The sequence below is a fragment of the Notamacropus eugenii genome, chromosome 4, assembly GCF_028372415.1.
Source record: "Notamacropus eugenii isolate mMacEug1 chromosome 4, mMacEug1.pri_v2, whole genome shotgun sequence".
Classification (NCBI taxonomy): domain Eukaryota; kingdom Metazoa; phylum Chordata; class Mammalia; order Diprotodontia; family Macropodidae; genus Notamacropus; species Notamacropus eugenii.
The window spans coordinates 444806724-444831889 of NC_092875.1; the positions used below are offsets into that span (position 1 = coordinate 444806724).

The following is a 25166-nucleotide window of genomic DNA, read 5'->3' on the forward strand; positions in this document are numbered from 1 at the left end:
ATAAACTTGAAGCCATCCCAATAAGATCAGGTATGAAGCAAGGATGCCCATCATCACCACTTTTATTCAATACTGTGTCAGTAAAGCTCAGCAATGAGACAAGAAAGAGAAAGTGAAGGGATAAAAATAGTCAACGTGGAAACAAAAATATCACTCTTTGCTGATCATGTGATGGTACACTTAAAGAACCCTGGACAATCAACTAAAAATTAAGTTGAAACAATGAACAAATTTCGCAGTTACAAAATATAAAATAATGCCCACGTAAATCATCAACATTTCTATAGACTACCAACAATAAAAGCCTGCAGAAAGAAATAGAGAAATTTCATTTAAAATAACTGCAGACAATATAAAATACTTGCCAAGACAAACCCAGGGATCATGTAAACACAATTACAAAACATTTTTCAAATAAATACAGATTTTTCTTATTTTTTTATTTTCAAATACAGACAGATCCAAACAACTGAAGAAATACTGGTTAAATGGCAGTGGTTGTTTTTCGTGATCAAAGAACACCAAAATGACACCGCTGTGTAGGAGTCAAGGTCCAACTGGGGCACTCAGATCAAAACAAGCTCAGAAGGCTCTACCATGGGTTGGGCATAAGAAGCCCATATGAACATATACAGTGGAGATGTCTCTAAATTTTCACATCTCATTTCTTTTGAGTTACTACAATTCTTCTTTGCTCATAGAGCACAGCGCCTTTCTTAATGTGGGCACACCATGTTGGTAAGTCCTTATGCCAGTGTCTCCCATACCTCACAATTGATTCCCGAAGTGCTTTAGAGAAAACTTGAGATTGTCCTTGTACCACTTCTGACCTCCATGTGAGCACTTGCCTTGTATGACTTTTCCGTAAAGTTCTCTTTTAGGTAAATGTACATCTGCCATTCAAACAACATGGCCAGCCCTTTGGAGTTGCACTCTCTGCAGCAGAGTTTGAATGCTAGGCACTTCAGCTTGTGAAAGGACCTCAGTGTCTAGTACTAAAATGGAAATGATTCAGTTTCCTGGCATGGCGCTGGTAGACTGTCCAGGTTGCACAGGCACACAGCAATGAGGTCAGCACAAGAGCTCTGTAGACCTTCAGTACGGTAGAAATCCTAGTATCTCTTTTCTCCCACACTTTCCTTCAGAGCCTCCTAAACACTGAGCCAGCTCTGGCAATGTGCACGTCAATCTCATCATCTACATGAATATTCCTGGAAAGTGTGCTGCCAAGGTAAGTGAATTTATCCACAGCATTCAAAATTTTTCCATTTGCCATAACTGATAGTTGTACATATGGATGGTGCAATACTGACTGACAGAGAACCTTTGTTTTCTTTGTGTTAATTGTCAGGCCAAAATTAGTGAAAGTAGCAGAGAGCTGATTCTTATTCTTGCATCTCATCCTCAGAGACCACATTAAGTGCACAAATATCTGTGTGCAAAAAGTGACACTCCATCTCTCCCTCCACTTTTAGTATTGGTTTGCTGTCTTTTCAAGTTAATTAATTTACCATCAATGCAGGGGCTGACCTTGATGCCGTTTTGATCCTTGTTGAAGGCATCTGATAACATGACTGAAAACAGCATGGATGACTGGGAAAGCACAAGAGCATCATCTATCATTCAGAACCTGTTCAAGCAGGCCATTATGAAACAAATGATAGACAAAAACAACTAGAAATATTAATTGTTCATGGAGAGGCACAGCCAATATAAGAAAAATGACAACTTGACATAAGTTAATTTACTTATTCAGAGCCATACTAATCAAACTTACAAAAAACTATTTTATAGACCTAGAAAAAAATTAACAAATTTCATTTGGAAGAACAAATGATCAAGAATATCAAGTCAGTCAATGAAAAAAAATGTGAAGGAAGGAGCCCTAGCAGGGCCAGATTTCAAACTATATTACCAAGCAGTAACCATGAAAAAAATCTGAAACGAGTTGAGAATTAGAGTGGTGGGTCAGTGTTATAAACTAGGTACACAATAACATAGAAGTAAATGACCACAGTATTTTAGTGTTTGACAAACCCAAAGATCCAAGTTTTGGGGGTAAAAACTCAATATCTGACAAAAACTAGCAGGAGAACTATAAAGCAGTTTGGCAGAAACTAGATAACAGACTATACCAAGATAAGGTAAAAGTCGATAAATAATTATATACAAACGGTGATACTCTAAGAAATTAGGGGAAGATGGAAAAATGTACCTCACAGATATACATGGGAAGAGTTTGTGATCAAATAAGAGATAGAGAGGCTTATGGGAAGTAAAATGTATAATTTTATTATATGAAATTAAATTTTTTCCCTAAAAACAAAACTAATGCAGCCAAAATTAGAAGGAAAACAGGAAACTGGGGAAAAATTTACAGCAAATTACTCTGATAAAGGCCTCATTTCTCAAATATAAAGGGAACTGAGCTAAATTCATAAAAATATGAGCCATTTCCCAATCGATAAGTTGTCAAAGGTTACGAATAGGCAGTTTTCAGAAATATTAATGCTACAAATAGTCATGTGGAAAAAAATGCTCTAAATCACTACTGATTAGAGAAAAGTAAATGAAAAGAAAAAGGACAAATGCTTGAGGGGACATGGACAACATCAGATACTAATGCACTGTTGTTGGGATTTATGAACTGGTGCAACCATTCTGGAGGACAATTTAGAACTAAGCCTAAAGACCTATATAACAGTGCATGCTCTTCTAACTGCAATACCACTGCTAGCTCTGTATCCTAAAGAGATCAAAGGAAAGGACCTATTTTTATAAAAATATTTATAGCACCTCTTTTTGTGGTGGCAAATAACTGAAACCTGAGAAGATGCCAATTAACTGGGGAACAGCTGAACAAGCTGTGGCTTATGACTGTAATGGTCACTATGGTGCTGTAAGAAATGATGAGTAGAATGATTTCAAAAAAACCTGGGCAGACTTATATGAAATGATATAGAGTGAAGTGAGCAGAAGTAGATAATAAACACAGGAACAGCAATACTGTAATGATGATCAACTGTGGAAGATTTAGCTCCTCTGATCAATGATCCAATGATCCAAGAGAATTCCAAAGGATCCATGATAAAAAATACGATCTACTTCCAGAGACAGAACGGATAAACTCTGAGCACAGATTGAAAATACTTTTTAAACTTTCTTTATTTCTCCTGTTTTATATGTGTTTTCTTTTGCAACAATGGGTAATGTGGAAAGATGTTTTACCTGAGGTCACATGTCAATCTATATCAGATTGCTTGCCTCCTTAAAGAATGGGGGAGTGGGAAGAGGAAAGAGAAGATGTAAAAAAAAAAATTTCTTTTAAATGAACTTTTAAAAATTTATTTTTAAAACTGAATATTTAAAAATTTATTTTAAAAAATGGTATCTTTTGATTTTTTTCTCTGACCAGGCTTAAAGATGGATCATTGAAGAAGGCAGGTAAAGGGGGACTGAATATTTTTGGGAAAATGATTCTCTTTCTTATGTAAAAATTTGAGTAATTATTGTTCTGTCTGATGAATCGCACTCCTACTTTCTGCCACTGCTTTACCTTACTGTGGAATTTTAGCTTTTCTAATACTATAAATAGTATACTATTAGTATTACTATATAGCATAATATGGTACACTATAAATTGGTAATACTATAAATTATAACTTCAAAATGTGCAAGCAATTTTCTTTTTTTAAAAAAATTATTTTGTTTTCAGTGTTCTACAATCACTTCCATATATCTTAGATTTTTTCCTCTCCCTCTTCCTCCTTCCCCCCTTCCTCCCTCTCCTCTCCTTCCCTAAGGCAGCATGCAATCTTTTTTTAAAAAATAGTTTTATTTATTTTTCGATTTCGACCTTCATTTCTGCAAAATTTTGAGTTCCAATTTTTCTCCCCAACTCTCCCCTCCCCCAACTCCATAATGCCTTGCATTCTGATTACCCCTTCCCTCAATGTGCCCTCCCTTCTATCATACCCCACCCTTTCTTTATCCCCATCTTCTCTCTTTTCTTGTAGGGCAAACGGAAGGCATTTTACCTCAAGAGTCCATGGGGAGGGTGGAGCTAAGATGGCAGAGTAGGAAGACACACATACACTAGCTCTTCCCCCACAACCCATAAAATATCTGTAAAGAAAGACTCTCAACAAATTCTAGAGCAGCAGAAGCCACAGAACAATGGAGTGGAGGAGATTTCCAGCTCAGGGTGACCTGAAAGGCCAACGGGAAAGGTCTGTTGTACCATATGTAGAGAGGAGCCCAGCCCAGCCTTGGGGAGGAGGATGCAAGCAGGCCTTGGGGGCAGAATCCCCAGTGGAAGAATCCCCAGTGGCAGTTGCAGTAGCTTGCAGATCCCTCAACCCACAGGTGCCAAAGGTCAGTGAGAGGGTTTTTTTCGGCTGGCCATGAAGAGAGGCCACAGGCAGCTGTGGCAATGGCCTCATCAGGTGGTAGCAGCCCATTGTTGCCACATAAAAAACCTAGGGGCACTGAGCAGCTGTTCCTTACCTCAGTCCTGAGTGGAAGCCCTGACCCCACCTAATGTTCCTGGAAGAATTGAGCAGTTGATCTTTATCTCACACTGAATAGCAGCCCTGTCCCCATTGAAAGCCCCTGGGGGAATTATGCAGATTATCTGAATCTCAGCCCCCAGCTGGTGGAACTGGAGGCCAGGTGGTTGTGGAGAGGAAACTCTACTACTCACAAACTCTGGGCACAAAAGATTCCAGTACCCTGTATTGCGCCACCTTGGAGGAACTGAGATCTTACAGATGCCCAGAGTATACCCTAATCTTGACAAAGCTACCCAAAAGTCAAGTAACTGGTTGGGAAAATGCCCAAAAAAGGGGAAAAAAAATAAGACTATAGAAGGTTACTTTCCTGGTGAACAGATATCTTCTCCCATCCTTTCATATGTGGGAGAACATTGCTTAACATCAGGGTAAGATATAAAAGTCAAGGCTTCTGTATCCCAAACATCCAAAATAAATATTCAGTCGTCTCTCAGGCCATGGATGAGCTCAAAAAGGATTTTGAAAATCAAGTAAGAGGTGGAGAAAAGGTTGGGAAGAGAAACGAGAGAGATGCAAGAAAATCATGAAAAGGGAATCAACAACTTGCTAAAGGAGACCCAAAAGAATGCTGAAGAAAATAACACCTTGAAAAATAGGCTAACTCAATTGGCAAAAGAAATCAAAAAGCCAATGAGGACAAGAATGCTTTAAAAAGCAGAACTAGCCAAATGGAAAAGGAGGTCCAGAAGCTCACTGAAGAAATAGTTCTTTAATAATTAGTATGGAACAGATGGAGGCTAATGACTTTATGAGAAACCAAGAAATCACAAAACAAAAACAAAAAAGAAAGAAAAAATGGAAGATAATGTGAAATATCTTATTGGAAAAACAACTGACCTGGAAAATAGATCCAGGAGAGACAATTTAAAAATGATCCTGAAAGCCAGGATCAAAAAAAGAGCCTAGACATTATCTTTCATGAAATTATCAAGAAAAACTGCCCTGATATTCTAGAACCAGAGAGCAAAATAAGTATTCAAGGAATCCACTGATCACCTCCTGAAAGAGATCCAAAAAGAGAAACTCCTAGGAACATTGTGGCCAAATTCCAGAGTTGCCAGGTCAAGGAGAAAATATTGCAAGTAGCTAGAAAGAAACAATTTGAGTACTGTGGAAATACAATCAGGATAACACAAGATCTAGCAGCTACCCGGCAAAACTGAGTATAATACTTCAGGGGAAAAAATGGTCATTCAATGAAATAGAGGACTTTCAAGCATTCTTGATGAAAAGACCATAGCTGAAAAGAAAATCTGACTTTCAAACACAAGAATCAAGAGAAGCATAAAAAGGTAAACAGGAAAGAGAAATCATGAGGGACTTATTAAAGTTGAATTGTTTACATTGGTACATGGAAAGACAATATTTGTAACTCTTGAAACTTTTTTTAGTATCTGAGTAGTTGGTGGGATTATACACACACACACACACACACACACACACACAGAGAGAGAGAGACAGAGCACAGGGTGAGTTGAATAGGAAGGAATCATATCCAAAAAAATGATATTAAGGAGTGAGAGAGGAATATATTGGGAAGAGAAAGGGAGAAATGGAATGGGGTAAATTATCTCATAAAAGAGGCAAGAAAAAGTCTTTTCAAGGGCAGGAAAAAGGAGGGAGGTAAGAGGGGAAAATGTGAACCTTACTCTCATCACATTTGACTCAAGAAAGGAATAAAATGCACACTCATTTTGGTATGAAAACCTATCTTACAATACAGGAAAGTGGGGGAAAAGGGGATAAGCAAGGTGGGGGGGATGATGGAAGGGAGGGCAATGGGTGGAGGGAGCAATTTGAAGTCAACACTCTTGGGGAAGGACAAGGTCAAAAGAGAGAATAGAAGAAATGGAGAGCAGGATAGGATAGAGGGAAATATAGTTAGTCTTGTATAACATGACTATTATGGAAGTCATTTGCAAAACTACACATATTGCTTGCCTTCCCAATGGGGATGAGTGGAGAGAAGTTGGAACTCAAGGTTTTAGGAACAACTGTTGAATATTGTTCTTGCACACAACTGGGAAACAAGAAATACAGGTAATAGGGTGTAGAAATTTATCTTGCCCTACAGGACAAAAGAGAAGATGGGGATAAGGGAAGGGGGGGATGTTAGAAGGGAGAGTAGACTGGTGAAAGGGGTAATTAGAATGCTCAGCACTTTGGGGTGGGGGGAGGGGAGAGATGGGGAGAAAATTTGGAACTCAAAATTTTGTGGAAATCAATGTTGAAAACTTAAAAAAAAATAGTCCATTGAGAATGTTTTAGGTTCCTTGCATTGCTATGAAGGACTAAGTCTACCAGAAAAATTCCTAACACAGTCTGTTTGCTGCTGTGTACAAAATTCTCCTGGTTCTGCTCCTTTCACTCAGCAGCAGGTCTTGTATGTCTTTTCCAGACCTCTCTGAAGTCTTCCTGTTCATCATTTCTTATAGCACAATAGCATTCCATTACATTCATATATCACAACTTGTTCAGTCATTCCCAAATTGATGGGCATCCCCTTGACTTCCAGTTTTTGACCACCACAAAGAGAGCTGCTATAAATATTTTTGCACATGTGGGACCTTTTCCCATTTATATGATCTCGTTGTGATCCAATCCTAGAAGTACTATTGCTGGGTCAAGGGGTATGCACATTTTTGTAGACAGTTGAGCAATTTCAAATTGTTCTCCAGAATGGTTGTATCAGCTCACAGCTTCACCAGCAATGAATTAGTGTTCCAACTCTCCCACATCTTCTCCAGCATTTATCATCTTCCTGTTTTATCATGTTAGGCAGTCTGATAGGTATGATGTGGTACCTCAGAGTTGCTTTGATTTGCATCTCTAGTCAGTAGTGATTTACGGTATTTTTTCATATGACTACAGATAGCTTTACGTGTGAGAGATTTTCAAAGGTAGGGTGGATTTCCGTTCTTTTCAATTTCTAAGTACAGAGAGGCAGAATTAGAATTATTGTATTAATAAATTTGTCTCTGGTAAACTTGTGCCCAAAATGCATAGTAGAGTATTTTTCTTTCACAGTATTAAACTAATTGGATGAAAAATGATGATTAACCAGATTATAATAAGAAGCTGGACAACCAAATGTGCCCATTTTTGATACTACAAATGATCAATGAGTTTGGTCCAGAAATGAACAAAATAGTAAGATGAAATGTCTTTGGGAAATTAGAAAACCATTTTTAATAACCTCAAGCTTCCCCTACAAATAAAAGCCCATTGTTTTAACACCAATATCCTACAATTAGTGATTTATGGCAACAAGTCAAGGAACACTACAAACTCTAAAGAATTTTAATTTTTAAAGGTTTTCATCAAGAAAATGTGCAATCCAAAACCAAATGTGGCTTGTAACGCATCAGAGAATAAAGGGAAAAATGATGAACAGCCTATCTATTCCATTGGTACTATTTTCTGTTTGCAAAAGAAGACAAAGAAGGTGAACAGACCATTGAGTAGATTCCCTGTGGCAAACCTACAGGAGGACATGGATGTAAAGTGGCACAGGATGGGCAAGAACATATGGACTGCAATATGCATTGCTAGAGGGAGTTCCCACATCAATGAGACCAAAGATTCACCCTAGCACTAGAATGCTGCAGCATATTCCTGCAAAAAAACACTGTTTTACAGATTGTCATTTCTTCTTTCACCCCTGATTAAAACAGTCAAAGTACTGATCTACTCATTAGGAATTCTTTTAAGTGAAAGCATACTTATATTTACAATATATATGCTTTACTTATGGAAATAATTACTATGACTTTGAATGACATAGGACACGTTGAGAAATGTATGAACACCAAAGCTTAATAATAAATATCTACTAATATCAATAACTGGAGAAAAATAAATTTAATTATGCTTATTTTATGCTTCTATATCCAAAGTTAATTTTTTTTAATGCAAAGTCATCCCCCTTAAATATGTCCAAAATGATTAAGCCTTATTCATTGGTGTGAAATCCAAATCAATTGATCAATAAACAATTTATTAAAATACTTTCTATCTGCCAATGTTCTGGGCTAGGCCTGATTCAGGCCATTCTATTCCCTTCATAGTTTAATATGGTCTTATAAAAAGAGATTTACTTAGTTATAGTAGAAGAAAGACAAAAGATAGACATTGAAGTCTCCTTAGGCTGACTAGGCTGGGTAAAGTTCCCTGTCTGTCATGATCCAGTAGCCACCCATCAGTGCTTAGGCCTGGAGCAGCTTGTGGCTGCTGTTGTGTTCTCTGGAAATTTGGAAGTGATGTGCACCATCTGAGCCTTAAGGCCTTTGAGCTCACCAAACCTTAAAGCTGGTCTCAGTACCTTAAAGGAAAAACTGGTCTGACTTGCATGGAGGAAACATTTAGGCTACCACAGTCAAGGGACTATGCTGGATGCTATGGATACAAAGAATCAAATAAATTTTGCTCTCAAGGGACTTATGGTATAAGAAGGGAGGCAGTAAGTATAGTATATATTGTATGAATAATATAAAGAGAATAATTAGATACATAGACAAAATACTTCAATAAAAGGTAGTTTGAGAGGGAGAACACTAGCTGTTGGGAGATTAGAAAGAGTTCCATATAGAAGATATAAAATCTTAAAAGAAGAGAGACCCTCTAAGGGAAAAGTGAGGAGTCCAGGACAGGCCCAAGGGGCAGCCAGCACAAAGGGGAGCAGAGGACACAGCATGTCCTGTCCTCAGAGAATAAAGGAGCACAGTGTTTACCAATGCCAACCTCTTGATTCCATGCCTTACTCTCCGTCCCTAATTTTCAAGTTCGCTTCTGCCTACAAACATACTGATATCTGTCACATTTAAACATACACACACACACTCTTCACCTGATCCACTCAAGCTATGGTACTTTATTTCTCCTTGCTTTTCATAGCCAAATTCCTAGGAAAAACTATACATTTCTGCTTCCAACAGGTGCTTTTAGTAAAAGACTGATGAATGACTGCCTGGAAAATACTCCACCCTTTAACTATACTACACAAAATTTAGCATCCCTCCAAGCATGGAGGTGCCACAGCCCTACAAAAACAGTGTCAAGAATGCTAAAATTCGGGGGGGGGGAGCCAAGATGGTGGAGTAAAAGCAAGGACTTCCTAGAACTCTCTCCCCAAACCCAGACAAATACCTGTATAAAATGACTCTAAACAAATTTTGGAGCTGCAGAACCCACAGAATGAAGGACTGAAGTAAATCTCTAGCCCAAGACAGCCTGGAAGGTTGATGAAAAGCATCTGTTGAACCAGACTGGAAGCAGAGTACAGTCCAACGAGGGTCAAGCTAACATGGATGGGACCTAAGCAGGCCTGGGGGGTGGGGGGAGCCGCGGGACTGAATCACTGATACCTGTGGCAGTTTCAGACTTCACAATCCCAAAATGCCAATGACAAATTGGAAGGTCAGTGGAAAAAAACCTGTGGGACCTGTGTGAGAGACTAGAGTGGTCTGGTCCCAGTCCCAGGGCAGCAGATGTGGTGGAGGAGCCTGTGGCAGCCACAGCAACAGCAGTAGCAGGAGAAGCAGCAGCAGTTTCTGGAGCTCTAGGGCCACTGATTGTGGGGGGATCTAGTGACTGACAGCACACCTCCCCACCCCTACTAGAAGCAGAGAACTACTTTGACAAATAGCTCAAAAGTCAAGTAATTGGCTGAGGAAATGAGGAAAACCAGGGGAAAAAAAATTAGCCTATAGAAACTTACTTTGGGGGGCGGAGCCAAGATGGCGGAGTAGAAAGACACACATACGCTAGCACCGAACCCACAGCCCATAAAATATCTGTAAAAAAGAACTCCCAACAAATTCTGGAGCAGCAGAAGCCACAGAACAACGGAGCTGAGGAGATTTCTGTTCCAGAGAGCCCTGAAAACAGACACCAAAGGTCCGTCACGCTGTGGACTTGGAGCCAAGCCCAGCCCTGCCTTGGCTGCGCGGCACCCAGAGGAGCAGATCCGAGCAGGCTTCAGGGACGGAATCTCCAGCGGCCGCACAGGTCCCTCCACCCACGGGCCCCAAAGGTTGGTGAGAGGGTCTTGGCTTGCCGAGAGGGGAGTGGGGTTCCTCCATAACTCAGGCCCCCTCGGGAGGCAGCAGCGGAGGCAGAAGCAGACCTGGGGCTCCCCAAGCAGGCAGGAGCTTGGATCCATTGTTGAAGGTCTCTGCATAAACCCCCTGAGGGAACTGAACCCTTGAGGCTGCCCTGCCCCGACCTGAGCAGCTGAACTTGATCTCACACTGAATAGCAGCCCCGCCCCCTCTGAAGCCCTGAGCCTGGGAAGCAGCATTTGAATCTCAGACCCCAAGCGCTGGCTGGGAGGATCTGGAGGCAAAGTGGGTGTGAAGACAATACTCAGAACTCAAGTCACTGGCTGGGAAAATGCCCAGAAAAGGGAAAAAAAAAATAAGACTACAGAAGGTTACTTTCTTGGTGAACAGGTATTTCCTCCCTTCCTTTCTGATGAGGAAGAACAATGCTTACCATCAGGGAAAGACACAGCAGTCAAAACTCCCACTCAATGGGCTCAGGCCATGGAAGAGCTCAAAAAGGATTTTGAAAATCAAGTTAGAGAGGTGGAGGAAAAACTGGGAAGAGAAATGAGAGACATGCAAGCAAAGCATGAAAAACGAGTAAACACCCTGCTAAAGGAGACTAAAAAAATGCTGAAGAAAATAACACCTTGAAAAATAGGCTAACTCAATTGGCAAAACAGGTTCAAAAAGCCAATGAGGAGAAGAATGCTTTCAAAAGCAGAATTAGCCAAATGGAAAAGGAGATTCAAAAGCTCAATGAAGAAAACAGTTCTTTTAAAATTAGAATGGAACAGATGGAGGCTAATGACTTTGTGAGAAACCAAGAAATCACAACACAAAACCAAAAGAATGAAAAAATGAAGATAATGTGAAATATCTCATGGGAAAAACAACTGACCTGGAAAAGAGATCCAGGAGAGACAATTTAAAAATTATGGGACTACCTGAAAGCCATGATCAAAAAAAGAGCCTAGACATCATCTTTCATGAAATTATCAAGGAAAACTGCCCTGAGATTCTAGAAATAGAGGGTAAAATAAGTATTCAAGGAATCCACAGATCACCTCCTGAAAGAGATCCAAAAAGAGAAACTCCTAGGAACATTGTGGCCAAATTTCAGAGTTCCCAGGTCAAGCAGAAAATATTGCAAGCAGCTAGAAAGAAACAATTCAAGTATTGTGGAAATACAATCAGGATAACACAAGATCTAGCAGCTTCTACATTAAGGGATCGAAGGGCGTGGAAGAGGATATTCCAGAAGTCAAAGGAACTAGGACTAAAACCAAGAATCACCTACCCAGCAAAACTGAGTATAATACTTCAGGGGAAAAATTGGTCTTTCAATGAAATAGAGGACTTTCAAGCATTCTTGATGAAAAGACCACAGCTGAAAAGAAAATCTGACTTTCAAACACAAGAATGAAGAGAAGCATGAAAAGGTAAACAGCAAAGAGAAGTCATAAGAGACTTACAAAAGATGAACTGTTTACATTCCTACATGGAAAGACAATATTTGTAACTCTTGAAACTATTCAGTATCTGGGTGCTGGGTGGGATTACACACACACACATGCACATGCACACGCACACACACATAGAGACAGAGTGCACAGAGTGAACTGAAGAGGATGGGATCATATCTTAAAAAAATGAAATCAAGTAGTGAGAGAGAAATATATTGGGAGGAGAAAGGGATAAATGGAATGGGGCAAATTATCTCTCATAAAAGAGGCAAACAAAAGACTTATTAGTGGAGGGATAAAGAGGGGAGGTGAGAGAAAAACATGAAGTTTACTCTCATCACATTCCACTAAAGAAAAGAATAAAATGCACACTCATTTTGGTATGAAAACCTATCTTACAATACAGGAAAGTGGGGGGATAAGGGGATAAGCAGGGTGGGGGGGATGATGGAAGGAAGGGCATGGGGAGAAGGGAGCAATTTGAGGTCCACACTCATGGGGAGGGACAGGATCAAAAGAGAGAATAGAAGTAATGGGGGACAGGATAGGATGGAGGGAAACATAGTCTTATACAACATGACTATTATGGAAGTCATTTGCAAAACTACACAGATTTGGCCTATATGGAATTGCTTGCCTTCTAAAGGGAAGGGGTGGGGAGGGAGGGAGGTAAAGAAGTTGGAACTCAAAGTTTTAGGAACAACTGTCAAGTACTGTTCTTGCCACTAGGAAATAAGAAATACAGGTAAAGGGGTACAGAAAGTTATTTGGTCCTACAGGACAAAAGAGAAGATGGAGACAAGGGCAGAGAGGGATGATAGAAGAGAGAGCAGATTGGTGATAGGGGCAATTAGAATGCTCGGTGTTTTGGGGAGGGGGGAGGGGACAAAAGGGGAGAAAATGTGGAACCGAAAATTTTGTGAAAATGAATGTTAAAAGTTAAATAAATAAATAAATAAATGAATAAATAAATAAATAAATAAATAAAAAGAAAAGAAACTTACTTTGGTGACAAGAAGATCAAAACATACAACCAGAAGGAGACAACAAAGTCAAAACTCCTACATCCAGTGACTTCAAAAAAAATATGAATTGGTCTCAGGCCATGGAAGAGCTCAAAAAAGATTTTGAAAATCAAGTAAGAGAGGTGGAGGAAATATTGGGAAGAGAAATGAGAGTGATGCAAGAAAATCATGAAAAATAAGTCAATTGCTTGATAAAGGAGACCCAAAAAAATGTTGAAGAAAATAACACTCTAAAAAATGGACTAATCCAAATGGCAAAAGAGTTCCAACAAGTCAATGAGAAGAGTGCCCTAAAAAGCAGAATTGGCCAGATGGATAAGGAGATCCAAAAACTCACTGAAAAAAATAATTCCTTAAAGATTAGAATAGAGCAGATGGAAGCTAAAGACTTTATGAAAAATGAAGAAATTATAAAACAAAACTAAAGGAATGAAAAAATAGCAGACAATGTGAAATATCTCATTGGAAAAACAACTGACCTGGAAAATAGATCCAGGAGAGACAATTTAAAAATTATGAGACTACCTGAAAGTCATGATCAAAAAAAGAGCCTAGACATCATCTTTCATGAAATTATCAAGGAAAACTGCCCTGACATTCTAGAACCAGAGGGCAAAATCAATACCAAAAGAATCCACTAATCACCTTCTGAAAGAGATCTGAGAAGAAAAACTCCTAAGAATATTGTAGCAAAATTCCAGAGTTCCCAGGTCAAGGAGAAAATTTTGCAAGCAGCCAGAAAGAAACAATTCGATTATTGTGGAAATACAATCAGGATAACACAAGATCTAGCAGCTTCTACATTAAGGGATCACAGGTCTTAGAATATGATATTCGAAAAGTCAAAGAAACTAGGATTCAAACCAAGAATCACCTACCCAGCCAAACTGAGTGTAATACTTCAGGGGAAAAAATGGTTATTCAATGAAATGGAGGACTTTCAAGCATTCTTGATGAAAAGGCCAGAGCTGAATAGAAAATCTGACTTTCAAATACAAGAATCAAGAGAAGCTTGAAAAGGTAAACAGGAAAGAGAAATCATAAGAGACTTAATAAAGTAGAACTGTTTACATTCCTTCATGGAAAGATAATATTTTTAACTCTTGAGACTTTTTTCAGTATTTGGGTAGCTGGAGGGATTATATACATATAGATAGAGGGCAGAGAGTGAGTTGAATAGGAAGTGATGATATCTAAAAAAATAAAATTAAGGGGTGAGAGAGGAATATATTGGGAGGAGAAAGGGAGAAATGGAATGGGGCAAATTATCTCTCATAAAAGAGGCAAGAGAAAGCTTTTTCAATGGAGGGAAAGAGGGGGGAGGTGAGAAGGGAAAAGTGAAGCTTACTTTCATCACATTTGGCTTAAGGAGGGAATAACATGCACCCTCAACTTGGTATGAAAATCTATCTTACACTTCAGGAAAGTAGGGGAGAGAAGGGGAAAAGTGGGTGTGGGGGGTATGCGAGAAGAGAGGGCAAATGGGAGGATGGGTAATTAGAAGTAAACACTTTTGGGGTGGGACAAAGTCAAAAGAGAGAACAGAATAAATAGGGGGTAGGATAGGATAGAGAGAAATACAGTTAGTCTCTTGCAAAATGACTTTTATGGAAGTCTTTTGCATAACTACACATGTATAATTTATATTGAATTGCTTGTCTTCTCAGTGGAGATGGGTGGGGAGGGAGGAAAGGAGAGAAGTTGAAACTAAAAGTTGTTTTTACATGCAACTGGGAAACAAGAAATATAGGTAACGGAATATAGAAATCTATCTTTCCCTACAAGATGGGGATAAGGGAAGGAAGGGGTATGATAGAAGGGAGGGCAAACTGGGGGAAGGGGTAATCAGAATGCATGGTGTCTTGAGGTGGGGGAGGGGAGAAATGGGAAGAAAATTTGGAACTGAAAATCTTGTGGAAATGAATGTTGAAAACTAAAAATTAATTAAAAAAAGAAAATATAGGGGAAGGGGATAAAAGAAGGGAGGTATGATAAAAGGTAAGGAAGATTGGGGAAAAGGGTAATCAGAATGCATGCTCTCTTAGGGTGGGGGAAGAGGAAGATGGGGAGAAAATCTGGTACTTAAAATCTTGTGGAAAGTAGTGCTGAAAACTAAAAATAAATTAATTAAAAAACAAAAAAAGAAAAAGCTTCACTTCTAAAAAAATAAAAAGGCATCATTATCAACAACAACAAAAAAAGAATTCACAATGTGCTAGAGTTGTTCAGAAAAATTAAGGAAGACAAATAGTCATATTAGGGTGAAAAAGAGCATTAAAAAACATTGCACAGGACTGTTTCTCTTAGTGGAGAGGAAAAGGACAACAGGGAGTAAAAAAAATTGCTCAATTCTTATTTCAGTTTCATTTTATTTTCAAAAGAGAACCTTTGGATTGGAAATGATAAATTTAGAATAACTAATGGAAATGTGATATTTAAGATAAGCAAGATGATGGTAAGACTGTACCTAGTAACCCTTAATGAGTTCAAGTTCCATGGCCAATGAACTAAATCATCAATCATTAAAGAGTCTGCACATGTAACTGCTGAGCCACTCAGTGGTATCATGGAGATTAGGGGAAATACTGAAGAACAAAAGAAGGCCGAAGGCTTCAATTTTCACAAATCGCATCCTAAGATAGGACAATTTTGGAGTACAAGAATTTGAATTTATGAGGGATTTCACTTAATATTCCTCTTTTGGCTTGAAAGGCATTTCTCTGCATTTATGAGGATGGATCTTGTGTATAGCTGAATACCACAAAGTAAGAGCCACCTTTCCTTGGGTGACTCCTGTTACATTAAGTTCTGTCCTCAGAATACTCATAGTTTGCTAATGTATAGTAGGGATAATCTGCTGCATCATGCCTCTTACAAACACATGCTAAAATTACTATTTGTATGTTTTCTCACTTGTTCTTATTTTTCCAAAGAATGGCAATTCGATGTGATAGCATCTGTATTGTTTTCAATATTTGTCTATATTGGTCTTTTTATTCTTGGTTTATTGTTGCTTTTCTTTTTGCACTAAAAATTCAATTATATAAACACCGAGTATAAATGAATATTAATTTTGGGGAAAAACATTTGTCTCAATGAAATGAATGGTAATTATTTTTTTACTTATGAGAAATTTCACTGAAAAATATTTTTAAAGTAAGAAGGTAGGAGACTGTAGAATGGAATTTGCAAACTATAGGCCACTGGATTTGTTTTCAATTTCAGGAGAAAAAAATTGAATTATTATGAAAACCTTCCCCTGTTCTTAAAAAAAAAATCCTTCACTAAGCCTTATTGCATCCTCAAACTATTATCTTATATTTTCCTTCCTTTTCTCAAATTTCTGAAAAAGCTGTCTGGATACACTTGTTCCAATTTTTCTCCTTTCACACCTCAGTCCTTTGAAATATGACTTCTCATCTTATCACTCAATGAAAATTGTTCTTTCCAAAGTTACAATGATTTCTTAATTGCCAAATATGAGGCTTTTTCCCTTAGCCTTTGTCCTTCTTAACCTATCTGATGCATTTGAGATTATATTTATTAAATTTATATAACACTTATTTTTCCCTCATTAATAATGCAAGCTCACCACATGTAAGGATTGATTCATTCTTTATATTTGTATCCTCTGAGCCTAGCACTGTGCCTGGCACATAGCAGGTGCTTGATAAAAGCCCTGTTGATCCAATGATAAAAAGCTAAAGGTTAGAGTTAGAAAGTTTTCATATACACAAATATATTTATAGCAGAGTTTTTTATAATAGGCAAGAATGAGATTCAAAGCATATGCTTACAGTTGAGGAATGGCTAGGCAAAATATGGTATATGAATATAATGAAATATTACTGTGTCTTAAGAAAAAGCAAAAGATTGAAAAAATAAAAGAAAATGTAAAATATCTCACTTAGAAAACAAATGACCTCTAAAATCACAGAGAGACGATTTAAGAAATACTGGACTGCCTGAAAACTATAACCAAATAAAAAGAGCAGACATAATATTTCAAGAAATCCTAAAACAAAATTGCCAAGATCCCTTAGAAGTGGAGGGTAAAGTAGAAAGAATCCACCAGTAACCTTCTGAAAAGAAAGTCCCAGGAACAAATATAAAACTTGTGGGTAGAAGAAAGTAAGCAGCTAGAAGGAACGAATTCAAGTGAGTTCAAGTACTGAGGAACCACAGTTGGGCTCAAAAAAATTTAACAGCCATAACTCTAAAGAAACAAACATCATGGAATATGTTGGGCCAAAAGCAAGAGATATAGGCTTATAATCAACAATAATTTAGCCAATTTAACAGCATAATCCCAGAGGAGAAAATGGACTTTTATAGAAAGAGAACACTTCAAAGCATTCCTAATTAAAAGATCAGATGCAAAAAGAAACTGAAATACAAAAACAGGAATCAAGAAAAACACGTAAGAGTAAAATAAAATTGAGTAACAGAAGAGACTTTATATAAACTGCTTAGATTGTAATGGGCAGGAGAGGGGGTGGGATACACCCTTACATCAAGAAAGATATAACTATTCCTTCAGAATTCAAATGTCATCAATGCATCAAAATAGGACAGAGGGACTAGAAGTGATTTTGTTATGTTTTGATTATTTTAAAACAAAAATATCCCAAACCACATGAATATTTCATAAGATTCAGAAACAGTCTTTGACAAAATGCTTTAGAAAACTCTAAAATCCTACAATGCATAGGCACAGTGAAGCTATTATTTAACATAATAAAATTAATACTAAAAGCAAGCATAATATGCAATAGGAATACACTGGAAGCTTTTTCAATAAATACATGACCAAAGCAGGGATGTTCCTCTCTCTATTCTTAATTCACAGAGTTCTAGAAAGTCTAACAATAGCAGTAAGACAAGGGAGTTAAAGATGAGATAAAACAATAGTTTTTGCTGAAGACATAAAATTTTCCTTAGAAAATCTTAGGAAAGCAGTGAGTTACAAACTAAGACAGTAAATAGCTAAGCAAAGTTGTAAGTTATGAAATAGGCTCACAGAAAAAGCATTTTTATAAAATGATAACAAAATTCAAGAGGCAATAACAGAGAAATCCCATTCAAAATAACTACAAAATTCATAAAATATTGGTATCCTCATATATCAAAGTCTATACAATATTTTTATGAATTCAATTTCAACGTGTTCCTTAAAGAAATAAAGAACTTCAAAAGCTGGGGGAATATTTATTGGTCATGGTTGGGTGATATCAATGTACTAAAAATGAAAAGGGCTTACAAAGTTAATTCACAGTTTTAATGCCATACGAATCAAACCATCAAAAGGATATTTTATAAGATTCAATTTATAAAATTATAAAAATGTGTGGAATATTAAGGAAAATAATGAAAAAACGTTGACATGAAGGGGGTATAGAACTTCCAGACTTCAAATTATATTATAAACCAGCAGTCATCAAAACCATTTGGCAGTGGTTTAAAATCAGAGAAGTAGATTAATGAAGCAGAGAAAGTAAGGGAGAATCAGAAACAAAAAAAGGTATGTAACAACCCAGGACTGGATAAACTAAAAAAACATAAGATACTCATGAAAGCATTTCTTATGTGATTAAAAATAGCTGGGAAAATTGGAAAGCAGTCTGGCAGAAATTAGGCTTACATCAACATCTTATGCCACATTTCACAATAAATTCAAAATTGACACCTGACTTCAGTATTAAAGATCATATAAAAAATTCGAAGGAAAATAAAAAATTCTACCCACATATACCTTTCATAGCTATAAGGAAGAAAGATGTTATTAATCTAAAAAGAAGACAGAAGCAATTTAAAAAGATAATTTCAATTGTATGAAACTGAAAAGCTTATGAAAAAACAAAATTAACATATCTAAGATTGGAAGAGAAACAGTCCAATGGGAGAAAAAAATCTTTCTATCATTTTTCAGACAAGGGTTTGGTATCCAAGATGTATAGACAATGTGTGTGTATAAAATTGTATATATAACAATTACCATTATATACGTTTATGTATACGTGTGTGCTAGTAAATGCCTTTTATGAGATAAATAGGGTCCTAACACTCAAACTAGGGACACATGAAGCAGAAAATAAAGAATACTGTTTTAAAAAAAAACAAACCCCAAATCCTAGTAAATAAGGGACCACCATCCTAGCAAGCAGGGCCAGAGAAAGAAAGGCTGCCTCAATTCATTTTATGATGTCATGGATGCAAGACTACCCAGCACTGGAAGGACTGAGCATCAAATCCTGAGTAAAATGTCAATACCTGTGCACCTTACTCTGACTTACTCTGGGTGTTGCAGATTCAGGAAGAAGCTTCATGGAGTCTTTTTTTTCCCTTCATCCATTAGAATGCTAATTCCATGGGAGTAGAAAATTGATTTCATTCTTTGAGTTTAGATCAGGGCCTCTAGCACAGCAGCAATAACTTGATTAGTGTTTGTTGACTGTTTTGCCAGGAGGCCAGTGAAGAGTTAGTTAATGGCCACCTGTGGGGCAGATGAATGGTTACTTCCATCTAGAATCTGTTGATGCTCCATCTTCTATAGGAAATCTTTCCTGATGCCTTTAGCCACCTGTGCCCTCCTCAACCTTTTAAAAATTTTATATTTATTCTGTATGGAACTTGTATATGATATTACCCTGGATAGACAGCAAGTTCTTTCAGGGTGAGGACTGTTTCATTTCTGACTCTAGCACCAGTGCTTATCACATACCAGGTCCTTCAAAGATGCTTGAGTTCTTGGAATGGTTCTCAGAGTCTAGCCCAGGTCACGAGTGCAGGTCCAAAGAATCAGTTATGTGACAAGTCAGACTCCCTCCCCACTTCCCTCTTCAGTCAACTACAATGTTCAAAAATCGCTTCCCCATCAGTTACTAGCCTAAAACTCCAAGAAGCAATGAAAACTGACTGAAATACAGGGACTGGATCTTTCTGGGACAAAGGTAACAGCCTGGTTGTTGATCCCACCATCAACATTCTACAACACCCCGTCTACAACCCTTCTGAGCCCTCTGCCATTTGTAAAGACTAAAATTTGGTTTGGATATTTAAGTTTTGTAGATGGTTTCTCTTTCTCCTCTCTTAGTGTAGATACTGATTGACCACAAAATCACTAATGAGGAAAGGTAATGACAACAAATGTATAAATTAAAATAATCAGAACTTAATTATCTTCATTAAAAAAATCCTAAAAACTATCACAATGATAGTATTAATTTATACATCAATATATTTTTTAAAAATATTCACTATGATAAAATTATAGTTACATCAGGGTTGTAAAAATAGTTCAACATTAGGAAAATTACATAAGCAACCAAAACCACAAGACCATATCTATAGATGCAGAAAAAAAGCTTTTGAGAAAATAATGCATTAACTTATGCTAAATTCAACAAACATCTATTAAGTGACTAAAATGTAGAAGGTATTATGGTAGGCGCTGAAGATGCAGATAAAATTTAAGTATCATCAAGCTTACAATAGTAAAGGCAAGCAAAGTAGGACCTTCTGCTGTATGCCTCAGATTGAATAATGTGTTTAAAGAAGATCTTCCCCACCCATTAATGGGCCTAGGAAGACCAGGTTGAGATGAGCTCTAAATAGTGCACAAATACTCAGAGGGTAAGGTTTTACTTTGGAGCTTACTGACTGGAAGTGTTTGGCCAGGTGAGACTCTAGGAAGCCACTAGGAAGCCCCCCAGTTTTGAAAACTCAGAAGGTCAAACAGCTGTATCGGGGTGCTTCTGTTACATTTTAAGGGAGGGGAGTAATAAAAAATACATACAAGTCAGTAAATGCCAAGAATACACAAATTAATGTCAAGAGAGTGCTAATAATTGAGGTGATCTGAAAGTCCTGGTATGCCTTAGTTATGTTTTAAAGAACATGAGAAATGCATGTATTCCAGATTGGAGGAAAAGGGTGGGTGGGGCATTTTTTCAAGACACTGAGGCTGGAGATAAGATGTGAGGGAAACAGGAGCAGACCAGCTTGCCTAGAACAAGAATAAGTATGAAAGGAAGCTACTATAAAATAAAATTGGAGAGGAAGGAAAAGGAATAGGTTTTATTAAATGCCTATTCTGAGTCAGACACTGTGCATTAGTTTCTCCTTCTGCATCCATCTTTGACCTCTCTCCAGCCTTTGACACTCTCAATTACTCCTAAGCCTTGATATTCTTTTCTTTCTAGGTTTTTGAGACAGGGCTTCCTTTGCTAAATTTTCATTCATGTCATACCTGATAATTGTTAAAGAGTCCCCAAGCCTCTGTTCTGGGCCCTCTTCTCTTCCTCTTCATAGTATTTTACTTGATGATCTCATCAGCTCCCATAGTTTTAATGAACATTTCTACATAGATGACTCTCAGATCTTCTTGTCTGGCCCTAATATCTCTCCTGAAACTAGACTTGCATTTCCAGCTTTCTATTAGACATCTCAAATTGGGTGTCCCAGAGGCGTCAAATTCAACACGATCAAAATTGAACTCACTATCCCTATCCCCACCCAAACCTCCCCTCTTTCTAACTTTCTTATTATTGTTGAGAGTATCACATCCTCCCAAGGCACCTAGCCTAGTGTCATCCTCTGCTCATTCTCCCTTACCACTGACTCACTCCCCTCCATAGCAATCAGTTGTCAGGTCCTTTCATGTCTATCTTCATGTGCCCCTTTCTCTCCTACAACATTGCCACCATCCATATGCCACCACCATAAGCTCACATCACATGATGCCAGGACTACTTCAGTGTTTTGGTTGGCCTCCTTGCCTAAAGTCTCTGTGACAGGCTAGTGGCCCAAGTGGAGCCCTGATGTTATACTTTATTATATTGTAATGGTCCAACAGTGGCGGGGCGGGGGGGGGAGGGAGCCGAGCCAAGATGGCAGAATGAGAGCAACGACTCACTTAAGCTCTTGGACAAACTCCTTGAGATACCTCTGAAAGGAGAATCTGACCACATTTTGAAGGTGAGGAATCCAGTGGGACAGACTGTGGCGGATTCGGAGCCCAGGACAGACTGTAAGGTCCACGGGAAGGATCTGTTCCCCGGGGGTGAGTCCACAGCGCATCCAGCGAAGTGGAGAGGAAGGGCCCCGGGAAACCTGAAAGCAGCAGGCAGAACAGCGGAGTGGCACCCGAGAGTGGGAGACCAGCAGAGCTGAAGGAGTGGCCACCCCTGAGTGCCAGATATCAGCACAGCAGCTCCTGAGACTTTCAGCCCACAGATTAAACATCAGTAAGTCACCTACTTGAACTTCCGGGAGCCAGGATGGCAGAGTGATCAGTAAATGCTCTCTCCTCTCCGCTTGATGACCGTGAAAGAACCATAAAATATTTCCCCAGAAAAATCCTGGATCAGCAGGAACAGCAGAGGGGGAAAATAGTCTCCTAACACCTGAGGCTAGGAAAATAGTTAAGGGGGATTCCTCCTACTGCAGCAGAGGCAAACTGGAAGGACAGAGGACCCAGGGCGGAGAAAACTTACACTAGGACCCAGGCAAGCCTCAGCACCAGGAGAGGAGCCCCAGGAGGGGTGGGAACATGCATTAGCATCTAGGTGTGCCTCAGCACTCCAGGAGAAATAGGAAGACAATAGGGCAGCTGGGATCACCATTCCGTGAGCTTGCCTTTGCCTCAGTTCAGCTGAGGGGATCTCCTATGACCAGACCACTCCTCCCCCACATTTAACAAGCTAACCCCAGGGTTGATTGAGGAAACACAAAACAAAAACCTGCTCTTAGCTTTCTCACAAGTCAGCTCAACACCAAGTTCTGCAGCTTCTAACTGAAAGAACCAGAAGCCACAACACACAATCACCATCATTAATAAAAAAAAGCAAATTAAGCACGAAAAAACCATAGAATCTTTCTGTGGGGATAAGGACCAAAACACAAGTACTGAGACTGTACTTCCATCTGAAACTTCAGAAGGGATTATGAACTGGTCGCATGCACAAATAGCTCTCCTAGAACAACTGAAGAAGGAAATAGAAGAAAAACTGCCCGATGATTTCAAAATTATAAAAAAAGAATTCACCGAGAAGAACATCTCTTTGAAAAGGAAAACTGAACAAATGGAAAAGGAAGTACAAAAATTAACTGGACAAAATAACTCCCTAAAAGGAACAGTTGGTCAAATGGAAAAGGAAACACAAAACCTAACTGGGAAAATTGGACAAATGGAAAAGGAAGTACAAAAATTAACTGGAGAAAATAACTCCTTAAAAGGAAAAGTTGGACAGATGGAAAAGGAGATGCAAAAGTTAACTGAAGAAAACAATTTGATAAAGATTAGAATTGGGCAAGTAGAAACTAATGACTCAATGAGACAGCAAGAATCAGTCAAACAAAATCTAAAGAATGAAAAGATAGAAGAAAATGTAAAATATCTAATTGGAAAAACAACTGACCTGGAAAACAGATCCAGGACAGAAAATTTAAGAATTATTGGCCTGCCAGAAAGCCATGATGAAAAAAAGAGTCTGGAAAATATCTTCCAGGAAATCATCAAGGAAAACTGCCCAGAAGTGGGCAAAATAATAATAAATTAAAAATAATAAAAATAAAAAAATTCAGAGGGCAAAATAGTCATCGAAAGAATCCACCATTCACCTCCCAAAAGGGATCCCAAACTCAAAACCCCAAGAAATATCGTTGCCAAATTCCAGAACTATCAAGTGAAGGAGAAAATACTACAGGCAGCCAGAAAGAAACAATTCAAATATCGAGGAGCTACAGTCAGGATCACACAGGACCTTGTAGCTTCTACATTAAAAGACTGAAGGAATTGGAATCCAATATTCTGTAATAGTCCAACAATATGATAACTCAAACTTATTTTATCAATATCAAGGTTGAGACTCTCACATGGTTACATGAATTCTGTAAAATCATGCAAATGATAATTATCCAAGTCAGGCCTCAAACCTATTCCTTTTGATTCCTTTAATGCCTTTTCCACTAAATCACTTCCAAGTATTGTGTTCATGGATGCTAACTAACCCAGTCCAGTGCTAAAGAGCTTTAACTCTATCTTTCAGAGGACTGAATTCTCTATACTACTATACTAGTGACTGAATCTGTCCTCCATCAAGCTGCCAAAGTGATTTCTTAAAGCTCAGATCTGACCATATCATCCCCTATTCAATAAACTCCAGGGGTTCCCTACTACCTCCAGGATTAAATAAAAAGTCCACTTTTAAAGCCCTTCATAACTCGACCCCTTCCTACCTTTTCAGTGTTCTTACAACTTATTCCCTGCCATGTGCTCTGCACTTCAGTGACACTGGCCTCCTGGAAACTCCTCCATCCTCTGCAATTCTTACACTGTCTCCTGAAAAGGAAAATAAACAGTATTGATTACTTTGATTTATTTTTAGTTTGATTAAAGGACTAAACTCCTTTCTAGAGGAAAAAATTTTTTTTTAGAAAAAAACCTCTTAAGAAGCCAAATAGGCATTTCTCTTTAAAAAATTCTTTCTTGTGTGATTTAGCAGAGAACTTAGAAATAGAATTCTCTATTAGGGACTTGTTCTAAATAAATTTAAATTAAAAAAAAAAGAGAACAGGAAGGAAAACTTTGCTAAATTGCATCTGTCAACACACACACACACACACACACACACACACACACACACAGAGTACATTTTTAAATTGGTGAACCCAATTGGCATAATAGTCAACAGCAATTTTATATTCCTACTAAATTACATTTTCTTATTAATAAGATTATAAAAACAGTACCACAAACAGTAAATAAGAATTAATCTTTAGTTGACTGCAGGGTCCCAGCACCAAACTGTCATAAATTGTATATTTAATAGAGGAGACATGTAAGATCCTGACTTCACAATCTCCTAGAGAAAATTTAGAAGTTCAGGCTTGATTTAATGTCGTGCCAAGCTATGTGTGTCTGTTTTGTGAATAATACAACTAAGCTTAGGAATGGTGGGTTCCTTGCTTCATATATAGAAAGGGACCTTATACAACTGAGAAAATCTTTAAAAGAATGGGAAATCTGTGCTATCTTATCTGTACCATGTGCTAATCCTTGCT

General features: G+C 38.1%; 1 protein-coding gene across 11 annotated transcripts in view; it reads right to left on the reverse strand.

The window, feature by feature from the left end:
* Window positions 1-25166, reverse strand: part of SLF1 (SMC5-SMC6 complex localization factor 1) — a 125866-nt gene that overhangs the window by 89291 nt on the left and 11409 nt on the right. For all 11 annotated transcript variants that reach the window (XR_011966443.1, XR_011966442.1, XM_072606116.1 and 8 more), the window contains one exon: window positions 24342-24444. Coding sequence is in view for 5 of the 11 variants with exons in the window: in XM_072606115.1 (XP_072462216.1) it covers window positions 24342-24444 (103 nt within the window). In the remaining 6 variants the exon portion in view is untranslated. The remainder of the gene's footprint in view (window positions 1-24341; window positions 24445-25166) is intronic.